The sequence below is a fragment of the Strongylocentrotus purpuratus genome, unplaced genomic scaffold (assembly GCF_000002235.5).
Source record: "Strongylocentrotus purpuratus isolate Spur 01 unplaced genomic scaffold, Spur_5.0 spur5_scaffold_19, whole genome shotgun sequence".
NCBI classification, from domain to species: domain Eukaryota; kingdom Metazoa; phylum Echinodermata; class Echinoidea; order Camarodonta; family Strongylocentrotidae; genus Strongylocentrotus; species Strongylocentrotus purpuratus.
This window is the reverse complement of record NW_022145604.1, coordinates 30,002,289-30,022,672: the sequence shown is the minus strand read 5'-3', so window position 1 is coordinate 30,022,672 and position 20,384 is coordinate 30,002,289. Positions and strand designations below refer to the sequence as shown.

At 38.2% G+C, this 20,384-nt stretch overlaps 1 protein-coding gene across 2 annotated transcripts in view; it reads right to left on the bottom strand.

The window, feature by feature from the left end:
• Positions 1 to 19,038, bottom strand: part of LOC588241 (retinol dehydrogenase 7) — a 28,859-nt gene extending 9,821 nt beyond the window's left edge. Inside the window, exons 1-3 of one of the 2 annotated variants that reach the window (XM_030990846.1) lie at positions 18,914 to 19,038; positions 2,303 to 2,568; positions 1,595 to 1,767 (exon numbers count right to left, since the gene is read on the bottom strand). In XM_030990846.1, the coding sequence (XP_030846706.1) occupies positions 1,595 to 1,701 (107 nt within the window). In that variant the 5' untranslated portion in view covers positions 1,702 to 1,767; positions 2,303 to 2,568; positions 18,914 to 19,038. The remainder of the gene's footprint in view (positions 1 to 1,594; positions 1,768 to 2,302; positions 2,569 to 18,913) is intronic. The other variant, XM_030990845.1, reaches the window with a different exon arrangement.
• Positions 19,039 to 20,384: the final 1,346 nt, after the last annotated feature.

Here is a 20,384-nt window from a genome sequence, read left to right as displayed (position 1 = left end):
CTGTACAATGAAGACCAGGCCCCCGTCTTACAAAGAGTTGATATAAGTTGCGATTGATATCAATCACAACTATGTACGATAGGAGACTGCAAACTTGCGATGGGGCCCTGCATGTACAATGAAACACAGGCAGGGAGGGGAGGGGGGGGGGGACAACTAATGTTGAAGAAAAGAAAAACACTAATAACAACAAAACAAACAAACAATGAAACATCAAGAAAAACCCAAGCAATCTTGGTGAGATTTCAGTAGAGCTCTGGAACAGGGTCCTGTATTAAACACAAAGCTTAGCAATCAATTGTACGATTGAGTGATCGATCATACAATCAAATCATCATTATTACATGATTTTCAACTCTGTGTTTTTATGTATTCATATTATCATAACCTATTACCAGAAATCTTTTGTAATATATTTCAGAGCAATAACGATATTCATAGATATAATACCAGGACTTCAGCAGACACTCGTGTAATATATGGTCATTCTTCATTTTCAAATAGTATCTTTTTATGCCAAGGACCCACTATTTGGAACAAACTACCCCCTAAACTTAAACAGTGTGCATCTTTAAACAGTTTTAAGCATCATTTAAAACTTCACCTGATACAGCAAATTTGAATTTGACAAACGCAATTTTTATGTGTGTAATTACCATTGTAGTATTGTATTTTCTTTGTCCCCTTTTGTTTAGTTTTTTTTTTGTGTACATTTTTAGGATCATCTACTTATAAGTTTTTGTAACTTTTTTGATGATCCAACCACTTCGTAATTTCCTTTAGTGTATTTTCCATTTTAGTGGTTTTTCTATGTTTGCAAAAAAGTATTGTATTCTTTGCCTTTGTATGTTTTTATGAAAGTGGTAAATAAATTCAATTCAATAAATTCAATTCAATTCAACTGAAAATACATCATGGTCAATTGAAAATATTAGCAATCAATTGCCAACCTGGTACAAATTACAAATCCTACAAATTTCCCTCTACAAAATCAAATTTTAAACTATACACTGGGGGTATAGCATACTCAAAAACAAAGATAGGTCAATCTGAACCCTAATAAGAATAGCTGTTAGTGTGGGCCCTGCTTTGAGGGATAATAGTGTACATTAACAGGTGTATTCCTGTGCATGTACATTAAAGGTAATGTCTAGCAAGTGTGAACATGGTAGCCTCACTGTATGAACATGCCCCTGATAGAATAACCATCTGGCAGCTGTACATATACAGCAGGGCTATACTACATCAGATTTTCCCCAATTTTCAACCCCTATCTCTGTCCATCTCAATCTCAATTTTTGTTTCTACAGATGTAATGCGGTAAACCACCGTATAAAATAAAAGAAGCCACATTTGTTTAAAACGCGTGAATGGTCACTGCGTGTAGATCCTATGCGTATTTACAGAGGTTTGTGTATTAAGAATAAGATACAGAAATTTGAAGCACATTTCACTTTAATACAGCATCACAATTGTATTAAAAAAATTAACGCTGCTGATACATCCTCATACTCATAGTCACTCAAGAAATATAGTCTTTTTTAACTTGCAGGAAAAGCACATTCATTGCAGAATGAGTAGAGAACACACTTACTTTTCTGTGAGTCTGTCAACGTAGGGTTTCCTTAGATGCCTCTCGATAAGCCGGGCAATGATGGCAAAGGCAAGTATGGCTGCAGCACAATAGATCAGACAACACATGACGAATCAACATTGGCAAAGAGATGAACGGATGAAGCACCAATACAGCCTTTCAGATCTTCAGAGCTTCAGAGAAGAAATGTAAAAGATCAAACAGGTTCAGTACAAGTGATGAATTAAAAATGAAAACAACAGTAATATTGGCTAAAAGGCATAGAGGGATATTTGCAAGAAACATACAGTGTATGTATTGTGCAATGATATATTATAAACAAAGTTGAATTCAAAGTAACATCTGGGTGTTTCACTGCGATTTGCAGAGTTCAGAAAACTACATGTATTTCCCCAAACACAAGAAAAATGCAGTTAAGAAGACATGCAGGCATCAAGAATCATTTGGAGAAACCAGTGTGGACACCCTCTGCAGACCTGACCCTACATGTAAGTACAATGCCCATCTTGTACTGGATAGTTCAGATGCATACATTGAACAAACAGGAGCTCAAATTATTGAAGTACCTTGACAAAATGAATGTTTTGTCTTCCCACAGTCCTTACTAGAATTCAACAACAATCCTTTGAATGAAACTCTACAGAGAGATGCTCTTCTTTTACAGGATGTTACTACTACAAGTGGCTGCATATCAAATGATGGACTTGCCTGCTATTACCTCCCTCAACTCACCAGCTCAATTACTGGAGATATACCTCGCATTGGCTGGATGCAGACGGATGGACAGTTGATCTGGTGTAAATGCTCCTTCCTTCCTTTTTGATGGAGTCCCCGGGGTCAATGCTCTCAGGTCAAATGGTATTACACTCAAAGCCAACACACCCACACTCATCGGCTGGCTGGTCTAATCAGTCATCAGGTCGCCACTGACCATGGCAACCTTTCACAAGTCATCAGGGGCTTGGGGTAGGATCCTGAAAATGAAAATGAGAGAGAGAGAAAGAGAGAGAGAGAGAGAGACGGAGAGGGGGATAGAGGGTGAGAGATAGAGACAGGAGGGGAGGGGAGAGGGGGTGGGGAAGAGGCAGGAAAAGGGAGGGGGAGGGAAAGGGAAAGAAAGAAATAAGGGGTGGAGAGTGAGGGAGGGGAAGAAAAGAGGGAGGGAAAAGGGGGAGGGAAAAGGGGGAGGGAAAAGGGGGAAAAAGGGGGAAAACCGGAGAGAGAGAGAGAGAGAGGAGACAGGGAAAGAGAGTGAGAGAGGGTAGAAAGAGAGAGGAGGAGAGAGGAGGAAAGAGGGGCAGGGTTGGAGCGAGAAAGGGGAGGGGGAGAGGGAAAGAAGGGGAGACAAGAAGGGGAGAGGGTGAGGAGAGGAGGGGAGGGGGAGAGGAAGGGAGAGACAAAGAGAAAAAGAGGATGAGAGAGAGAGAGAGAGAGCGAGAATGCATTTAGTTAAAGTACAAGCATGGTGCTATGATCAATAAGTGGAGGGCTCAAGTAAAGGTTATCCAGAGGTCTGGATATCCAATAATACCAACACCAACACCACCCAAGCACATCAGACCACACAAAGCCGTCATCAACATTTCATAATTCGCTTGAGGTGATGGAGAGTTCACCTGAAACAAATTCATAATAAGGCTTCCAAACTTTTTTTCTCATTTCTAGAAATGCAACATTACATAAACATATCCAAATTAAATTGAAAATACACTGACCATGTTGCAATGCTCAGTTACAGTTCATGTGTATGCATTCATTTATTGCGTTCAAAAGCTACATGTGTATGTATACATTGTCGACAGTATTTAAAGGGGAAGTCCACCCTGAAATTAAGTTAGTTTTAATAGGAGTAGAAAAATGAGAGAAACAAGTCAGTGAAAGTTTGAGCAAATTCCGATTAAAAATAAGGAAGTTAGGATTTTTGAAGTTGTGATCAATCAAACACAAATTGGCAACTCTATGACGTATCATGCGAGCTCAACTTCCATTTGCTCAGTACTAAAAAAATCTAAAATTTTCATTTTCCCTCAAGAAAAATTTTAACCATACATGCACCCTAAATATAATAATTGCAAATATGTTTCTATACTCCCCCTGCAAGGAACAAATATATATTCCGTCATCAATAACGAAGAAAACATGATTTTATGGAATATTATGCATAAAGCAAATAAAGGAGAGCTCGTATAATAAGTCACAGAGTTGCCAATTTGTATTTGATTGATCACAACTTCAATAATTCATAACTTTCTTATTTTCATTCAGAATTTGCTCAAACTTTCACTCACCTGATTTTCTTATTATTCTGCCTCTATCGAAACAAACTTAATTTGGGGGTGGACTTTCCCTTTAAAGTCTCCTATTGGCCTGAATAAATTTGTATGATTCAATAAACATTTACTAGATTTTGTAATTTTCTTAAGTATGTGAAAAATTTATTACTGTAAACGCTGTTATATTTTCGCAGTGAGCGAACCCAAAAACTTATTTGCTACTGGTAGTTCTTAAATTCGGGTTGCATGCAATTCAGCCCGTTCAAAACATGCATCAGAAGTCATGGTTATATTTTTGCAAGTTCTAAAATTCGTGCTTGCCGATCTGAAAGCGAAATCTACTAAAAATGAATGTACCATGAATTTTTTTTTTACTTTTACAGTAGGCTCGATTTATGTTTTTTGATAATGTGACAATAAAATTATAAAAGCTTAATAAGCTTTTATAATTTTTGTTGATTATTTTAGATGTATAAGTTATACATCTAAAATAATCAACAAGGAGCCCTAATTCAACTAGTCCACATTTCATTAAGTAACGATAAACACAAAAAACATCAGATTTACAAGGGGGTATGAACAATTCTTGTTAACTGTACATGTAATGTAACTACATTTAACTGCTAATCAAATTGTCATCCAGAACGGCATGGGTTGATTTAATCATAGCCCCTATTGGTGCCGATTTATTTACAGGATTTCTATTTATTAATTTCAGATACACTGTACACTAACCAACAATCATTGAAATACAAAGTCTACCAACTTGTTCAATTACAAAAAGCACATCTATTGATAAACTTAGGCCTTCCCAGAATCACCATACACCCACCATGGCATGAAAGGTGGATAACAGATTCGCTTTTAAAGGTAATACAAAGATTTGGGAAATTTTGAAAATTGGGTGGATAGTGTGATTCATTACAATTTTGATATATTTGGATGCCCCTGTGGATGTATTATAAGCACTAAAATCTTTAGCCCCTAAAACAATTCTGTTTTCGAGAAAAATTGAATATACAAATTTACAGGGGCTCCCAGTAAATTTTGATAAATTTCAAATAGAGCATACGGCCGTACAATGGTAGCTGCGACCCTGAAAATTTCAGAATATGTAGTTGTGATATCTACCAAACGGGAATAGCTAATCGGTCGATATTAGTCAAGAAACATTGGTTTATAGCTTAATTAATATCTTGACCTTGAGAGGGCGCTTTACAAAATAAAGAGTTTATTATCTATAATTTCATAACTGTAGACTCGATTTCAACCGCGACAACGATCACTGCATATTGTAGGATCGCATATGCTTCCAACATATGTTCATTTGAACCAAATTCATGACCCCATACCAAAACTTTGTATTACCTTTAAGTTTAAACTGTAGTTAGATGACTAATTTTTCTTACTTAATAGGAGTAGAAGTTCAGCTAGAGTGCCAAACACATTTATCATTGAGTGATGCAATCATTTTAGAGACAAAGGGGCCACAATTGCCCAAGTCTTCCTTACATGTACATGTATACATTGTGTACGTGTTGGATGGGATTCAAAGGGACCAAGAAGACATTACTATTGTAGTTTGTACTTGTAAAATGTAAATGTAGGAACAAGCCTAATTGTCCATGGGGGTATTTATTTATTCATTTATTATTTTTTTTTTTTTTATTTATTTTTTTTTATTATTTTTTTTTATATTTATTTATTTTTTTTAATTTTATTTTATTTATTTATTTATTTATTTATTTATTATTATTATTTTTTTTTTTTTTTTTGGGGGGGGGGGGGAATAATTGTCCTTGGGGGGGGGGGGGTGGTTGTCCTTGGGGGTAATTTTCTTGGGGGGGGGGTGATTTTCCATGGAGTAATTGTCCCGATACGGCCCCAGAGACTGACAGACCTAGGTTCTGCTCAAGGCTTTTATGAATTGTCGTAAAGTGTCAAATAACGGAGTCTGTGCCTGCACTCGCTGCAGACTACATTGTAACATTGTGCGCGTTCTTCTCATAGGTCGAATAACGGAGCGGGTGGTCCAATTACACATCTTTTTACTCCATGAAGAGGCCTAATTCAAGACCTAAAATAACTCAACTTTCAATTTCAAATCAAATTAATTTTCATAATCAAACTCCACAATTTCAATTCATCATCAATAAACAATAATTACTACAAAAGAAGGAAGTTCAAAAAATCTACAAGTTTGGATTATTTACAAAGAAGGACCAAAACAGGTTACAACTATTACAAGTGAAAAGTCAAAACAGAATGCAAAATCATCATTAAAAAAATAATGACAGGAAAGTACATGAACTAGATACAAACAATCTCAATTTTTACTAAAGACCTTTTCACATTCTGAAAATCCACACCCTTTTCTGTCTCACTCTCAAAGTTTTGCCTAGTCCCATAGTATCTGCATCATCTGTGGGGCTAAGCTATCAAGGGAGGACTTAGCACCGGCAATAGTACAGGGGGGTGTTTCACATAGACTAAGATCGACTTCAAGTTGGACTTAACTATTGCAGGCCATTCATGCCACTGGTTGCTCTCACCATTGGTCTCTCAATTATGATCTTTAAATAATTTTTTTCCTTCAATAATGAACTATCAAAAAAGGTAAATTTACTAAATTCTGTAGATTTGTGACCACGATTTGTACGTCCCTTAAGAAGCTAATGCCAGGAATGGTTAGAGGAACTAGTGGCATGAATGTTCTGCCATAGTTAAGTTCAACTGAAAGTCAAGCTTAGTCTTTGTGAAACACCCCCACCCTTGACTACCTTTCACCAGAGATCTTCCATGTCTCTCCTGCCACCTTAGCCCACTTCACTTTCACAAAACTGGCTTGCCCCACTGCTAATACAGGATCATATCAAAATAAATACATGATCCTGGAAAAGGGTTAGTAACTTTAATAGCACCACATTCAGTGGGGCTACAAATTACCCATAGGTGGTGGGGCAAAGAGCTATTACATGTATGTGTCAATATGGGGAAGGGTTTTATTAATTCATCCATTTTCCATTATAATTTAGGTAAATTACATTGGGAAGGTACATGTAAAATTGTAAATGAAACATAGAGAAGCTCATAGAGGAGTTCATAGACAAGCAAGATACAAGGGCCTGCACATATCATTACAGTTTAAACTTTAAGAAAACGCAAAATCAGCTCTGCTCATCGCTCACCAAAACACACTATCTTTTTCACTAGAGGTCTGTTGAATGACCTACAACTGTTTAAGTATTTGATTATTTAACTGGGCATGAATCCAGATATCCAGACATCAACAATCATTCTAACAGACTTCTAGTTATCGCAGTCAGCATGAGATCACTATCTCCCCGGCATATTACATTGCTCGATCAGTGTAGACTAAACAAAATGAAGTGCACCTACATGTAAAGGGCTTATATTAGTAATGTATTGTAAGTAAACATATTGTAGCTAGCTCTGATCATTAAAGGGTTCCAGTAACTTTGTCTAAGATCCTTTAAAAAAATCCTTGATTTAGCTCATGCTGCAATGATAATTATAAACCTTAAGGTCAGTCAGAAACCCCATGACTTTTACAAGCCGATCGCCTGTCTGATTATCAATTGAAATCGAAATAAAATTTTGGGTTTGCCAAACGGTTTTCATAACACTACAGTCTATTGGGGAAAACGAGTATGGTAAAACCAAGGAGGATATTACAAATGGAGTTACAGCCAGCAATTTTACGACCAGAAGTATTACGCAACGGGCGAGATAACGACCGACATCAGAGTGCCGCTCACTGGAATTTGCCCGTAGGCGACAGCAAGGCCACTCTCTGATGTACAAGCTTCCAAGCCGCCGTCCAAAACCATTCACATTGAGTGGAGTAAAGATTCATTCGCAAACGAACAAAGCAACTGGGCGTGCGCAGTACCGACCTACTAGTCGTGAGCATGCGCAGTTGTTGTTATTGAATTCTATTCGTTTTTCTGATTCCAACGATGTATTTTTCGTCAAAATCCACCCAGAAAAGGGCTAGTTATGATACTTTTTATGACTTCATATTAAATTCTAGTATCAATTTCATAATTCTTTATAAATACATGTATGTGCCGATCATTTGCGGAATTCAAATTGTATTTCATTCAAAAGAGCATGTTTTTATCTTCAAAACCCACCCTATCGGAAGAGCGCCCAGGGGTGCCCATGCGTTTAGATTTGCACATGAAGATGCCTATGCATTTGGTCAGCTTGAGAAAGATATGCCAGCCCTACGCGTTCAAACTCGTGTTCTGTGCACCTAGTGATTCTGATTTTCTATTCGGCTTGTTTATTTTTTTCTGAGTGCAATCTAACAAATCAATCTAGATCTCGATCTCCATAATTTTACAGGGTCTAATGTCAACGTAAATAAAAGTTAATCTTTTTATGAACAATTGAATTTAAAGTTAGTCTAGTCTACTAGTTTAGTAGGGTCTAAAGCCTAGATCTAGTCATAATATTTATAGTGTTTGGACTTTGGATCTTCGACCACACTGATATATCAAGTCTAATTTTGCTAAATTGCTAATACAATAATACTATAATAATAGTTTTTGAAAATAATCCTTGATCATTGTCTTAATTCAAAATCTAGATTAAAAGTTACAATATCCATCAAAATAAACTATACGTTAGTAACGCAATAAATCATTGCTATCGCACGCACGCTGCTATCGCACCTCGAGTGCACTAAAACAGTTACTGCAGTTACTGCAGTAGAGGTGCAGTATAGGTGCACTCACTTTATCTCAGCCCTATCGCAGCTGGATCAAAGACCGAGCGCAGCTATATCGTAGCCCTGTTGGTTACACTTGTCTCGGCATATCAACTCATTCGCAACGATGGTTCTCAAAATATGACCGCGCACGACGCTCTTCGAAGAGGCAATCCAGCTGTTAAAGCCAGGAATACAACATTCACTGGTGGGGAAATGTATTTCATGAGGGACAATTGTTTTGCTAAATGTCTGTGATTTACATCAAATAAATGAAATCTAAATATTCATGAACCATTCTTCACTGATTTTTGGCTGTCTCAACGTGTGATAATGCATATATTTATTCAGAACTATCCCTTTTTCATGCATTGAATGTATAGGGACGGAAATGCCCTTCGTGGTAGTGGATAATTAGGCCACACTCCTAGACATTGGGCTTTAGGTTCGTCGATTACCGGTAGGCAAAAGGGGTGTTTATATACCCAAAAATAAGGGATGGAGTTAGGCTAAGTCATGTATTGAAATATGTGATTATTTTTCCTTGTATTGATAATATAACATCGCTTTTTTGACCAAAATTGCGGTACTCAAATTTTCTGCTAGTCTTCTATCTATCTTCGAGTTCAAAATATCCGCCTGTCTCAAAATGAAATGTATACGCACGAGACGATCCTATCGATATTGCTGGTCTTAGTGTGGGAAAAACCGTTGAGTATTGCTAGCATTAGGCTTGCCAACCAGGCATTGTTTGTAATTAGCTGGAAAAAAATTTTCTACGATAATGAGAAATAAAAAGTTTGGGTAGGATTTCACAAAACCATCATTATTTCAGAAATAATCTTTGAATATCTGAATCACGAAGAGCCTTTATATCAAGATGTAAAAGCAGCCACAAACACATTGAACATTATAATGGTCTGGTAAACTTAAACTATCACAGCATGTTGCCTAGTAACCGAAGACAAATGAATGTTCATTCAGCGATACGCGAAGCCCGCAAGTTTGATAAATACATTGGACAATGTGGACATAGAACAAATTTTGCTAAGTTGTTTATAAAATATTGCCTTTCCGCTTTGCTCATTCTGGTTTGAAAATACAAACGACCCTACTGGGCATGAACACGAAGCATGCACGTTTTTAGCTACATATTGATCAATTATTACATACTTACCAGATTCTATGATGTGATCCCACTTTTAAAATATCCTTGTTTAAATCCGAAAGATCGTCTAGTTTTGGACACAAGACTTCCAATTTTAAAACTACTACAACAACGATTCGTACTATCTCGTTCTTTCTCTAAATGGTGATTTTCAGATGTCTAGTTTTGGACACAAGACTTCCAATTTTAAAACCACTACAACAACGATTCGTACGATCTCGTTCTTTCTCTGAATGGTGATTTTCAGATGAAAAGTTAACTCTTCTCATTGGCAAAATAATGCGTTGCCACCTTATGTTTCGAAAGCAAATACTTGCTTGTTTTCAATTGTCATTAATTACACTCCTGATTAATTCTAAGTGGTATAAAGTCTGAATTGGCAGACTATACAAGCCCTTTCAGTTTCAGATGGCTGGGGCGTGTCATATAACTTAGATAAGAACTGTCAAAACATGTCTGGGAAATGTTAGTCACATGGAGGAGGGAGAGAGAGAGAGAGAGGGGGAGAAGGAAGGCGGGCTGAGTAGAGGTCAGTAACCCAGCTGAGGGAATAAAATGTCTCCAGAATACTTGTTTATATATTCACTCCTGTTTTTTAAGTCCAGACTTAGCATATCTACATGTACCGTTTATGAATTTCCTCTGCACATAATGATAAATCGTCGATTATACCTGTAAGAAATATTCAAAAGGAAAAATGGAGCTTACCAGAGCCTACCCCCCCCTCCCCCCCCCCCTCTCTCTCTCTCTCTCTCTCTCGACAAACAAGGTCAGTTCATTGGCAGAATTGGCGGGCAACAATAGCTCTATGAATATTCATATTTATTTTATTACATTTTCATTGATGACAAACTTTTATTTTTGCCAACGCAAAACGCTCTTTCACATCATTTTTATAGATTAACAGCCCTCCCTTTTTCTTCAAACGTTCTAAAATCACCATAGTCCCCGGTATTAAAAAAAAAGTAGCAGTTTAAGGGCAATTAAAAAATACCTCGATCTATTATTTTTCTGTTTATTTCTGTATCGTTTCACCAATCGTATTTTGTTTTTTGGATACCAAACAAGCTGATCATTCCGTCGAACAAGCCATTTTTAGTTTTAAAATATTATTACAAGCAGCTTTCATTTGACAAAAACTTTTGCACAATATTACGAATAATTAAAATTTACAAGTGAAGTCAACCTTCGTAATTGAACCCTCCCCCCCCCCCCCCCCCACCCCTGTTTCGATTTCGTATGGGTTGTGTTTTTGGTCGATCTTTTATCTGGCTCTAAAGCAACTCCACTCCAGACCATGGTTTCAATTTCCTTAAACTTTTGCAATACGTATATTATAATCCCTATTGAAAGGCAAAGGAAAAAGGGACGCTTAAAGGGCGGTGATTTAGAAGAAGTGTTGGCATACCCGGGAGTTAATCATTCATGTACTTTATCATATCTTTTTCACTCAGTTCACTCTCTCCTCCCCCAGTCTTTTCCTCACTCTTCATAATATCCCTTCTTGTATTACTCTGTATTTCAAACTCTACTCCCTTTTATTCCATATTCCGTTTTCTCACACATTTTACATGTTATTGTTGATAGTTCTTATTAACCAATTCTTATCATTTATTCATATACACTAGTTCGCAGATATTAAGGGGAACAAAGTATGTACAATTCATTTTTAAAATGAATTGTAGTTCAATTTAATCATCAGTATTATATTATGTCAACACCACCTCTGACAAAAGAAGCTTCGGACAGAGGCAGCCTAGAGAGCTATATCTCACGGTCATTTACACCAAAACAAATCTATTCAACCAACCCCAAGCATTAGTAAAACTTCAATTAAAACATTTAATTACCGACAGGATATGGTTTCTTGTACGTTTCATTATGGGCTGAGCCTATTGAAAACATAACAATACAGAGTCATTGTCATGAATTTTGCGATCGATGCCTCATACCATGGACCTACTTTGTAGTAAGTCCATGCTCATACAGTCCGGTCTGCGAGAGGCCTGGTGAGTGGGCAGCCCGCTGTATGTTATTATTCGTGCTCGTTCATTTTTATTTCTTTAAACAAAACTTGATATCACAGACAAGTCCAAAGAAATATATAAATACGCCACGAGAGAGAAGGTATTGCTAGAAGAGAAACTTGAGCCTAGTGTAAATTGGTAACAGATTCAAGCCACTTTTACAGATACATATTTCAATGAATCACAATAATAGGCCTACCCCCAACTTTTCTACTCTCCCACTAACTCCCTCCATGTTTTGCTCTTTGACATTTTTCCTGCATCTTGTCCATCCAATCGTCTCTAGCTCTTTGTGTATTTCCCTTATCATTTACGTCTCGATCTCCCAGTCTCTCTCTCTCTCTCTTCTTTTCCATCTCTCCTTCTCTTATTTTCTATCTCTGTTCCGCCACCCCCTTGTCTCACTTTAAATCATTCTTCCTGCCTGATTGATTGATTGATTGATTTTATTCGTCAAGTATAGAACATTGAATGCTTACATAGAGCAAAATGAAATGAGAAGATACATTGACAGGATAACCCATGAAAGCCGGAAAAGGCTTATTTCCAACGGGGTCCTATAGAGTACGTGTACAGTACGGCATGAGAATAAAATATCACAACTAATAACTACTACGAATATTACGAATAAATAATATAACATAAACAACAACAACAATTTCTAGAACTTATAGCAAACAATGATCTACGGTATATTATGCAAGATTAAACTTAAAAACATGCGCTACACATAATGAACTGTGATTTAAGATAACTGATATTACTGTTCTTGAAGGGATTCATGCTTTAGGTATTGTTTTAATACACTTTTAAAGTGTGAAAAATTCTTAACTATTTTGACATGTTTTGGGAGAGAATTCCAAAATTGGATACCATTAAAATAAAAAGAGTTTCCAATTTCTCCTTTTCGCTTGGGTAAAACAAAATTAAAATGACTATTTCTTGTATCGTATCCATGGATATTTGAGACACGAGTAAAATTATTAGTAATATAATGATCTACATCTGAGTAGTATATTTTATGGACATGGTGTAACACGAGTTGTTTAGACCTTTGACCTACATAGAGTATACCTGCTTCTTCAAGTTCATTTTTCCCGACGTGTGTTCTTGGGCCTAAGCAATTAATAAATCTTACCATCTTATTCTGAATTATTCTTAACTTTTTCTTATCCATCTTGCCCAGACTACTGTACCAAGCAGCATTAGCATAATCAAATAAACATTGTATCAAAGCAAAACACAAAATACGTCTCGACTTCATGTTCATACAAGTTTGGTATCTATACAAAAAATTTAAGCGAGAATTAGCCTTTTTGGCAATTGAATCTACCAAACCTGTCCATGACAGATCACTAGTTAAATTTATTCCTAAATATTTTACTGAATCTTTACTCTCAATCACTTGATTATAGGTAACCTTGAAGTCACGTGTATATTTAAACTTTCCCTTCGAACAAAATAAAATACTTTCTGTTTTTCCAACATGTAAACTAAGCTTGTTGTCTGTCATCCATTCGATGCATTTTGCCAATTCTGCACTTAGTTTTTCTTCAATTGACTTAGGATTTGTATCTGAATATAGTAACACACTATCGTCAGCATATAAAAGTAATTTAGAATCATTAACACAAGTACACATATCATTAATATAACACATAAAGAGAATGGGGCCTAAAATGCTCCCTTGTGGAACCCCGCATTTAATAGGCTGGGAATCAGATTACCTACCCCCCCCCCCCCCCTCTCTCTCTCTCTCTCTATCTTTGTAATATTTTCGATATCCTTGTGATTATCATTTCCTGGTACAACAGGAATATTTTGTTTGCATCTTTAATGATTATTATTCATAAAAGTAACTTTCAGTCTTTCATGAATGTTGTATGTTTTTTAATGATGTTCAATGATGCTGCCTTATGAATGTTTGCATGTATCTAGTATATTTATCCTTTTTTATGTAATTTACATTAGTGTTTACATGTATTATGCTGTATTTCAACAATAAAATATTATTATGTATTTTTCCTTGTACATGTAAATGCACGCGCTTAGTTTTCTCTCTCTCTCTCGCTCTCTCTCTCTCTTTCTCGAAGGTTCAATCATCACTACTAAGATCACGTGATCGTACTGCGCAAACATAATCTGTTTATAAATAACTTCGAAGATAACCACATTGTTGCCAGACACCCTGACTCCATCCAAGCCCTTTGTTTCGAAACACTTGAAACAAAATATGAAATGTACGCCAACTCTTGTCATTTAAACATCAATTCATTGGCGAAAAGAAAAAAAGGAATTTCCATTAGATGAAGTTCCTGCTGGTATACTCCATTATCATTTTAGATTTTCTTTTCCCTTTTCTTCTCCTTCCTTTTGCTCCCCCCAGCTTCTTCATCTCCTCCCTCCTTTTCTTTTCCACCACCCCCCCCTGCTTCTTCATCTCTCCTTCTTTCTCTTTTTTCCATCTCATTCCTCAAAAAAAAAAAGATGACATCCTTTTTTTAAAGGGGATAAAGAAAGAGGCACGCGTTTTTCAAGTAACCTTACTATCATATGCCCGTTCTCTGATTCCTTCTTCTTTTCTTCTCCTTCCTTTTCTCCCCCCCCCCCCCTTGCTTCCTCATCTTCCCCTTCTTTACCTTGTTCATACATTTCTTCTCACCCCCTGCCTCTTCATCTCCCTCTCTTTCCTTTTCTTCTCTCCCCCCCCCCCCCCCTCTGCTTCTACATCTTCCGCTGCTTTTTCTTCTCCGTACTGTTCTTCTCACCTCCCCCGTCTGCCTCTTCATCTCACTCTCTTCTCCCCCCTGCTTCTTCACCCCCTTCTTCTTTCTTTTCTCTTTCCTTTTCTTCTGCACCCCCCCCCCCCCCCCCTGCTTCTACATCTCTCCTTCTTCTTTCTCTTTTTTCCATCTCATTCCTCATCTTTTTTTTTTTTAAGGGGGTAAAGAGGCACGTGTTTTTCAAGTAATTGTACTATTATATGCCCGCTCTCTTGTCAAATGAAACATTCAATTCATCGGCGAAAAGCCAAATTGATTAAGTTTTCTGCTTGTTTCGTATGTCTTATGTTATTTTATTTTTTAGATTCCTTCTTCTTTTCTTCTCCTTCCTTTTCTCTCTCCCCCCCCCCCCCCTCTGCTTCTTCATCTTTTCCTTCTTTGCCTTGTTCTTACATTTCTTCTCACCCCCTGCCTCTTCATCTCCCTCTCCTTCTTTTTCTTCTCCTTCCTTTTCTTCTCTCCCCCCCCCCCCCCCCCCCCCTCTGCTTCTACATCTTCCGCTGCTTTTTCTTCTCCTTCTTGTTCTTCTCCCTTTCCCCGTCTGCCTCTTCATCTCACTCTCTTCTTTTTGTTCTTTTTCTTCCCCCCCCCCCCCCACCTCTGCTTTTTCATCTCCCCCTTCCTTCCCTTCTCCCCCTCTGCTTCTTCATCTCTCCTTCTACTTCTTTTCCCTTTTTCGATCTCATTTTCAAGTAATTTGTAAAAGGCAACTGGTTTAGGTGTTACGCAACAGAAATAAAATATTCATTATCACACGCTTGTTTTGATCCATCCCGATTGTTTCGTCCATCACCCGGCTTAAATCCTAGTAAATCAACATTAAACACATATGTACATTCCTAGAGTTCACATAATACTATCATCATCAACGTTATTTATTATTCTTTGCTTGTCAAATTGTTAAAGAACTAGGTCATTCCCCCCCCCCCCCCCCCCCCGATCGCACACAAATGGAGTTGACTTGTTCAATGGACTACGGGAATGGGTATGTGTATGCAACTCAGTGATACGGAGTTGATATGTATTATAATAGATTTTCACAGTATTGCTAACCACATGATAAAATAAGAATGAATTGAAAAATATCGTATTAGTCCAATTAACCCCTGACCCGTCGTCCGTGAGGAGATAGCTGTAGCGAAGTCGAGCCCGGACCCTCGTAATGTGACGCAGAACGATGCGAAAGACGTCATCGGACCGCCCACAATCGGAGTATTGAGAGTTCCAGACCCCAGTACAGAATGAACTCATTTGCATACAGCCAATCAGAGCAATGCGCTGTCTGTGTGTGAAGAGCTTCGCATGCCGTTCGCATCAAGAACAATAGGTTTCTTTAGAAAATTTCTCGACCGTAAAATCTTTAGAATTGAGTCCCTATGTACAGTGCGTCCCAGTAACAGCGAAGTAACAACACATACATGCAGAAGACGAAAGCGTTCATGCATGGCTGATTGTCAACGAAACGGAGTTAACTCTTTCGTCAATTCTGTTTGTTGCTACGCTGGGCAGCAAGTGAAAACGATTTCGTTTAATAACATTATGGAAATGCAAGCATTTAATTAAACAAACATAACTTTTTTTTATTCCTGGCTCATTTTTCCTGATTAAGGTTTCATATAAAGAGGCAGAAAATGACATTTCTAGAAATGTGATTTTCTCTTTGAAATTCAGATACAGTTCGCCAAATGATTTTTTTTTGGTAACCTTTCTTCGAATTGTTTCAAAGCGCTCGTGTGTTAAATTTGCAACATGTCAATCAAATGAAAGAAGGGGATCTCAGCTTTACAAATATGTGTCATTTATTAATTATAATTGAGATTAAGATATGATAAAACATCGACAATTCAGAGTTTCGTTTTTTCTCGAACGCACTGTATTTGTAAAGGTTGAGAACTGTTGAGAACTGATTTTTCTATAAACAATTGTTCGTGATGCGAAACGGTTACCATGCGAAACGGTGCAAAGCTCTACACACAGACAGCGCATTGTTCTGATTGGCTGTATGCAAATGAGTGCACACTGTACTGGGATCTGGGACTCTCGTTCGTGGACCTGGGAAAACAAATTACTGTAGTTGTAGTTTGATAATTCCATTCAGAATAATGAGACGTATAAATAGTCCTCTCCCACATTCACCTAAAATTACGTTCGCTTCAAATCTAAATCGGTCCTGGTGAATTAATATTAGTACTCAAGGACAAGAAGACGGTACTTCAACGGGGGAATGAAATTCAAAATCATCATTCCGTTCACGATTTCATTTGATATTTCTTCCTTTTATTAATGCCGTACCATAAATTCTGCCATTTCGTTTTCCCTTCGTTCTTTCTATACAACAGTGCAGTTCGAGGGGCAAGGCAGGTGCGCTAGTAGGTTAGTAGACCCTATCGAAGCTAGCGCAGAGGTGCAACAAGAGGGCCGGCAATAAGCCCTATCGGACCCAGGCGCAGGTGCGATAAGTGCAATAAGTGCAATATTAGCCCTATCGGACCCAGGCGCAGCTATCGCACCTGTGCGATAAGTGCGATAATGGGCCTTTTAACGCGCACCTGCGTTTACTGCGTTAAACGTTACAGCGAACGTATAGTTTATTTTGATGGATATTGTATTCATGATGGTTCAAACTTCATTTTCAGCCATCATAAGTTTTTTTACTTTGTTGTTTTCAGGACTGGCGGGGGGTAGTGTTCAGGAAATAATAATGGCTGTATTTTTGTTAACCATTTCAATCTGTTTAATCAGGCAATGTATATAGATCTATCTATGTTACTTAATGATATGATAACCATTGAAAAGAAATGTGAAAAGCCTGTCATAATCGTGCAAGGCTATTTCCTCAAAACATTGCAAAACCGACACGGAATGCAATGTACGGGACTGAAGACAAAGTCATAACTCAAACGTTTGTGCTTCCTATTATAAAGATCTAGTCTTAATCGTAATACTTCAACAAACTCATTATGAATTCCGATTTTCGAATCATCAGGAACAGGTTTCAATTCATTGATTTCAGATAACAAAGATTACTCGTCATTTAAATCGAAGTCGTACTCGGAAGCGGTACCTTCAGTCATTGTTTGCCATTGTCAAAATACATGTAGTTAATCCAAGAAAGCCAAATACGAAAATAGCAACTGCGCATACTCACACTGCCCGATATCTAGAGCGAACCCAAAACAGCCATCGTAAATCATGTCGCGAACACCCGCTGAGTTTACGAGGCGGCTTTGAAGCTCGATCAGGCGGCTCTCGCTAGTTCTCCATAGCTGGTATCTCTTTGGTAAAACCGGTCTTTCAAAGGTTTTTACTTTTTGTGGCACTTCTTGATCATTTTGATGCGCAGTTTTTTTAGGGCTTCAATATAACACCATATCACAGACACTGATAACACGTAAGGGCCATGCATCTCAGATTTAACATTGTTAAACGATCCCTTTAAAAACAAGTCAACAAACATAAACAAGTCAACAAGCATTCACTAGTAGAAAATCCTTATTTCAAAGCCAAAATATTGACAAAATTACATCAAATTCCAAAAATAAAAATTATCTCAAAAGATTGATTGAAATCAACCCTTGAAAAATGCGGAAAGTTCAGTTCTATGTGTGAAGCATCATCGCAAAATCCATTTTGCGCACTGCCAATGCGCATATCGATATAAGTTAAGGATCGTCCGAGAAAATGCGGACGATACTTATTTTTTAGGATGCGATGTGTCTGCGTTTATGAGGATATCTTCGTGCATGGGGACGATCCTCATTCTCAGACCAGTGCCCCCTACTAAAAACTTCTACCACTGTACCAGTGCCGTGACGGTGCGAAAGCACTTCACATTTGACATTTGTATTTTTTTATATTTGGCTCTCCGCATTGTGCAAAATAGGGCTAGATCTAGAGCTTAATAGACCTAGAGACGAGTCTAGGCTAGACTAGAGCAGGGCCGGGGTAGGCTTGGTGATATCAAACTAATATTTTATATAGATGTCTAGATCTATCACTAGATTTTAAGCAGCTAAGGCAAGCCCGTAAAAGGGCGTAGAGTATATTTCTAAGGCCATTGAACATCTGAATGCTAATCGCCGAGCGAGCCCGCGCCCGAGCGCTGCCAATTTACATTAGCCCGGGCCCGCGCCCGGCCGTGTGCCAAGTTTGGCAGACGCCTCCTCAAAACAGTCACAGACAGGGCCTGCATTGCAGAGCGCCTTGTCAAAGTCAAATACTGAGGACAGAGCGCAAATCAACGGCAAAGGCAAAGCGAGCGCAATCGCAAATAAAATATTGGTCGTAAGTTTTCATGCACATCATTCGAGCTCTTCATTCACCACAGACTTACCTGATGAATAAATCTTGAAAAACTAGGCTGCAATCCGTTAAGAAAACCTAAAAATGGTTACGTATCACCACTGAAAAGTGCAAAATAGACAATTGTCGTCTACCTCTGCTGTGACCTTTGACCAATTACCGACCGTGCTGATAAAACGGCGCTCTCTCAAACTAGACTAGACGCACATGCACGCGCAACCGTCTCGAACACAGGTCTTGAACAGTAGCACCCCCCCCCCCCAAAAAAAATGGTAGAAAGGGAAAGGGGGCATCCATGGATACTATTTCCATAGCATGTGAAAAAGCACCCGATTTTCATACGGCCCCTTTCATTATCTTGCAAATTTACATTTTATGACTTGCTCTGGAGATTGTGGGGAGGGAGGGGGGGGGGGGGGGGGGTCCTGCACTATAAACGCCCCGCTTATTTATGTAGGCCTATACAAGCTAATCAGACACCCATCATCTTGTTCTCTTTTATTGTTATCGGCCTATACAACAAAGTTACAAATAGGAGACGACTTTTATTTGATACGTACATTGCATTTTATTCATTAGAGGCCCTTGCGTCATCACAACCGTTGCAGAATCCTGGCGCGCAGGTAAAGGGGAGGGTCAAAACAGAGGCGGCCCTCCCGGGGGGCAAGGGGGGCACAGTGCCCCCCACTATTTAAAGTGCCCCTTTAACTTTCAGAACTGCCCCTTTTTACATAGGATAGTGCCCCTTTTACTTTGGCAAGTGCCCCCTTTAATTTTTAAAAGCGCCCCTTCCCCTTTTCAACTCTGATAATTGCCACATTTATTTGGACACATAGTCTACCCCTTTTTCTTAGACAAGTTCCCATTTTCCTTCGCAATTAGTGTTTATTTTCCATTCTCATAAGTGCCCTTTTTAATCTCTAGTAAGTGCCTCTAGTTAGGTACGAGAAGTGCCTCTTTTCACTTTTGATAAGTGCCCCCTTCACCTCTGATAATTGTCCTATTTAAATCTGAGAGGTACGTGTCTCTTTTACTTTTGACAAGCCCTTTTTTCTCAAGAAAGTTCCCTTTTTCAATGGGGCACTTATCATTAGAAAAAGGGGCACATATTAGAAAGGAAAAGGAGCACATGTGAAGATATAAGGTGCGCTTATCCGAGTTAAAATGGGGGTAGTTATTAAAAGGGGAAGAGGCCCTTCTTACAAAGGAAAAGTGGCACTTGTCAAAGTAAACAGAGGCACCTCTCAGATTTGAATAGAGCAATTATCAGAGGTGAAGGGGCACTTATCAAACATGAAAAGAGGAACTTCTCGTACCTGAAGAGGGACACTTACTAGCAGGCACGTAGCCAGAGTTTGATTTTTTTTTTTTTTTTTTTTTGGGGGGGGGGGGGAACATACATGTAATCGATTGAGGTAAAAAAAAAAAGTGGTCTAAAAAAGTTCGTTCAACCGATCTTGGAATAACCCCCCCCCCCCCCCCCGTGACTACGTGCCTGCTTA